The 4,791-nt window shown below is 51.5% G+C and overlaps 1 protein-coding gene across 1 annotated transcript in view; it reads left to right on the forward strand.

Moving 5' to 3' along the window:
• Positions 1-848: 848 nt before the first annotated feature.
• Positions 849-4,791, forward strand: part of SERPINC1 (serpin family C member 1) — a 17,192-nt gene continuing 13,249 nt past the window's right edge. The window contains exons 1-2 of the mRNA XM_017529957.2: positions 849-1,041; positions 3,312-3,678. Coding sequence (XP_017385446.1) covers positions 1,001-1,041; positions 3,312-3,678 — 408 coding nt within the window. The 5' untranslated portion in view covers positions 849-1,000. The remainder of the gene's footprint in view (positions 1,042-3,311; positions 3,679-4,791) is intronic.

Raw genomic sequence — 4,791 nt, forward strand, 5'->3', positions numbered from 1 at the left:
AACTTCAAGGAGACCCTGATCCCACAGCGGGAGGCACAGGTGCCCTGTGAACTGGGCGGCCACAATCCTTGTGATAGTGCTTCTGGCTATTTCAGAAGAGGAAAATGTCGACAAACTTGCCCTTTATCTCCATTAGTTTGAATTTACCCAATCTCCCCAATAACTAGTACAACTAACAATACATATAAATATGATTGCGTTTGTTTTTATTTCAGCAGTTGCATGTGGGTTTTTTACCTGCCCCACACTCCGTCTCCTGACCCCCCAATAGCGTTTTGCTAAATATCTCCCAGCTGCTCACACCTCTTAGAAACATGCTTGGCTACACCCCGAGGGCCCTGCTCTTCTGTTCCTGTCCCACCACCTCAGGGCTGCTGGGGAATGGGTCTCTCTGGGGGTCACCGTGTAACCATTGTGTGTTCCTTGGCGCTCAGATGCCTGAAGGTAGCAGCTTGTCCTTTTTCGCCTCCTCTAATTAGATTTTTTTCTCTCTCTCTCTTTTTCTCTCTCTCTGTATCTCTCTCTCTCTCTCCATAAAGAAAACTATGAGAGGAAATTACAGGCAGAGGGCTAGAAGCTTTTGGACATTAACTATTTCTTCTGATCTGGTTAACCAGAAAGAGAAAACCCTGCAGACAGATTTCTCCTCGGTCAGGTACTTCCTGACCAAGTCTGAGGGTATGAGCGCGCTCTCCTTTCCTTTTCCATGAAGGTGAGGAGAGTGAGGCAGTGCGGGCAGAGAGGCGGCTCGCGCTTTCCCTGGCCCTGACTGAACTTTAAAACTCCTCTACTAATTAAACAACACCCGGGCTCTACACTTTGCTTAACCCTGGGAACTGGTCATCAGCCTTTGACCTCAGCTCTCTCCTCCCGACCAGCTCCTTGCTTCACCCTGGCCTCTGGAACCTCTGTGAGATTTAGAGGCAAGAACCAGTTTTCAGACGGATTGCCTCAGACCACAGCATCCGCACTCGCCCAGCCCCGCGGAAGGTTCGCGGCCATGCATTCCAACGCGACCGGAGCCGGAGGCTCAGGAAAAAGGTAAGAGGGGCGCGCTTTCCCGTTGCCCGCCCCCACGGGGTGTCTGGCCGCCGAAGGACTCGCAGGAATGACCTCAACGCCTTTGGGAAGACCGGGCCCTCTCCCTGGTAGTTCCCGTCAAAGGCCCGCTTGGAAGACGTCATTTCAAGCGCCCTCCTCCTCCCCCTCTCACTCCGCTCTTGGGGCCAGGCCTTTCCTAGGCCACAGCGGCGGTCCCTAGCCTAGGAAACGAGAGGACGTCGTCCCTGGTGTAAAGAGGCCGTGCAGGGCGCCAGCGCTCACGGAAATCCAGGGGCCGCTCCACGCGGAACCCCAGGGCCTGCCATGCGCCGGGGACCGGGCAGACGCTACCAGCGAGGACCTCCTCACTCCCTTTCCGCTCCTTCTTCCACTCAGATCCCCCCACCCACCCGCACCCAAGATCCCGGTGACCTCTGACTAAAGGGCCGAAGCCCTGCTTCCTCTTCTCACAGTGAGAGCGGTCCCTCCCTCAGCGCCACACATACTTCCTTCTTCATCCCAGTTGTCACCGGTGGCGCGGCCGTCCTGGTTTTAACTTGTGCTTCACAGCCCTCCCCGGGCCCCTCGGCCTCGAGCTGCGCTTCCAAACGTAGCCGGACAGAGTGGGGAACCGAAGGCAGTGGAGACGGGAAGATGAATGCGGGGTCCTCCCTCTCCCTCTGCTGCTTCAGCCTGCTTTACGCGTCTCCCTTGGTGCCTCGGCTTCTCTCCCACTTTGCGCCTCTGTTCTTGAAAGGGCTGCAGGACCGGCCTCAGAGCAGGCAAGAAGGCAAGTCCCCCTCATCTGCCCCAGCTTCCAGACAGCCCCACGCTTGCCCACCAGACCACGTCCGTGAATCTGCACTGGGCGCCTGTCTTTCTCTCCCAAGAGAAGGTGGGAAGACCTAGCACCCACAGAGAGACTCCCTTCTCTGCACCCAGGGACCCTCGACCAGCTGGAGGCGGCCCCTGGCCCACTGTGTCTTATCAACAAAAAATATTACAAGAGACTTTTTCTCTTGGTTTGCTTCATCGGGTGTCCCAACTACCTCACTTTAAAAAAAAGGTGATATTAGCTTCGTTTACCTTTATTGAATCCATGTTGGAGATATTAAAAATTCCAGGCAATAAAAATGGATGAGAGCCTGAACTAAAGCAGTGGCATAACTCGTGAAAGAGCAAAGAAACAGAACTCACTGACTCTGGGGTCTGACTAAATGAGGAGCGAGAGAGGGAGGAATCCAGGGTGACTCTCAGGTTTCCGGACTGCATTCACTAAGCCCATTCACTGAGCTGGAGGACACATGGAGCAGGCGCTTGGGGGAGAATTAATTGCCAGTTCAGTTTGGTCCTATTTCCCCAAAGAACTTGTCGGAGTTTCTAATGGAATTGTCCAGCAAACAGTCGCTCTGCAGTTCAGTGGAAAGGTGAGGGCGGAGCTGGAAATGCGGGAATCTTCAACACACAGATGTCGCCTGTGTTTTTTGTTGTTGTTGTTTTTTGAGACCGAGTCTCGTTCTTGTCACCCAGGTTGGAGTGCAGTGGAGCAATCTCGGCTCACTGCAACCTCCGCCTCCCAGGTGCAAGCAATTCTGCCTCAGCCTCCCGAGTAGCTGGGAACACAGGTGCGCACCATCACACCCAGCTAATTTTTGTATTTTTAGTAGAGACGGCGTTTCACCAGGTTGTCTAGCTGATCTTGAACACCTGACCTCAAGTGAGCTACCCACCTCAGCTTCCCAAAGCGTTGGGATTACAGGCGTGAGCCACCGCGCCCGGTCAGATATTGCCTTTGCTCCATCCATTTCCTCTTACCTCTGTTGTGTTGCTGAAATCTCCCTGCTGCATCCATCAGGGTCCTTCCCCAGTTTCTGCCCTGGCTCTTCATTGGGCACGGAAGTTCCCGGCAGGATTTTTAGGCATGCGCGTTCCACCTCACGAACAGGAAGCTTCTCATTCTTTCTTCTTTCAGCATGAGCACATAATACTTCATAATACTTCATAATACTTCTTTCAGCGCAAGAGCACATAATACTTCAAATAACCATCAGTTAATTCTAATTCCAATATGACCATGTCCAGGCAAGTGAACTATCCCCTGGCAAGAAGTCTAGGACTGAACCTGTCCTGGGCCTTGTACCCGGTTCAAAGGCTTTAGCCCTTCTCTTGGCCACACCAGGTGGGCTGGCATCCTCTGCTTTCCTGGGGCAACTCTGTGGTGGGCAGTGGGGTTGCAGCTTAGCTTAACTCAGTATTTTGTCCCGTTGCAGGAAGGTACATCTTCTGTCCTTGCTGCTCATTGGCCTCTGGGGCTGTGTGACCTGTCAGGAGAGCCCTAAAGACATCTGCATAGCCAAGCCCCGGGACATTCCCATGAATCCCATGTGCATTTACCGCTCCCCAGAGAAGAAGGCAACTGAGGATGAGGGCTCAGAACAGAAGATCCCCGAGGCCACCAACCCGCGCGTCTGGGAACTGTCCAAGGCCAATTCCCGCTTTGCTACCACCTTCTATCAGCACCTGGCAGATTCCAAGAATGACAATGACAACATTTTCCTGTCACCCCTGAGTATCTCCACGGCTTTTGCTATGACCAAGCTGGGTGCCTGTAACGACACCCTCAAGCAACTGATGGAGGTATGACCCACAGGCCTTCTGCCCAGCCACCTTGCTAGGAGCACCTTTGGGGCTTCCCTACGTCCAGTGACTCCTACACCAACTCTGCAGGCCACTAGGGGCGCTCATTATGCGTTATAATTCCCTTTGAATCACTGCTTCATGTGTTATAATTCCCTTTGAAAATAATTTTTTTTAATTAGGCAAGGAATTAACCACTTGGATATCTGCCTGGTAAATCCGGGTTTCCTCTTTTGAGCTACCTTAAAATGGGGGAAGGCTTGTGTCTCTTTTAACTTCTCTTTTTAGTAGTTCTTTCATCTGTATGTTTATTCACTAATTTGATCATTTATCTATTTATTTATTCAGCACTTCTTCTGTGCCAGGTGCTGTGTTGGGAGGTGGAGATTCCCAGCCCCTCCCCTGGCAGGAGAAGAGGAGCTTTACCATCTGGCGATGTCAGGCATATGGGCTCTTGTGGAAAAAATTCTAGGATAATTTTTTTTTTTTTTTTGAGATGGAGTCTCACTCTGTCACCCAGTCTGGAGTCTTAGTTCACTGCAACTTCCACCTCCCGGGTTCAAGCAATTCTCCCACCTCAGCCTCCTGCATAGCTGGAATTACAGGCATGCACAACCACACCCGGCTAATTTTTGTATTTTTAGTAGAGACAGGGTTTCACCATGTTGGCCAGGCTGGTCTCAAACTCTTGACCTCCAGGGATCTGCCTGCCTCGGTCTCCCAAAGTGCTGGGATTACACGCATGAGCCACTGCACCCGGCCGAGGATGTATATTGAGACCTGAGGCCCAGGAAAGCCAGGAAAAGCCTCAAGGACGTGAGAGCGTTTTCTGGCTCTAGAAAGTAAGGATCATTTCAGATCAGTGACTTAGTTCCCCCCCCACCCCCATTCCCCCTCCACCGCCTTTTGTGGGAGGGAAGTAAGAAGAAATAAGAAATGTCATAAATTGATTGATCACTATTGGCCTCTGGGGCTATGATAAGTCATGGATGGAAACACCAGATTTTTTTTTTTTTTTTTTTTTTTTTTTTTTGGGGGGTTTTTTTTTTTTTTTTTTTTTTTTTTTTTGAGACGGAGTTTCACTAATGTTACCCAGGCTGGAGTGCAATGGCG

This window comes from Cebus imitator, unplaced genomic scaffold, assembly GCF_001604975.1.
Source record: "Cebus imitator isolate Cc_AM_T3 unplaced genomic scaffold, Cebus_imitator-1.0 Scaffold62, whole genome shotgun sequence".
NCBI classification, from domain to species: domain Eukaryota; kingdom Metazoa; phylum Chordata; class Mammalia; order Primates; family Cebidae; genus Cebus; species Cebus imitator.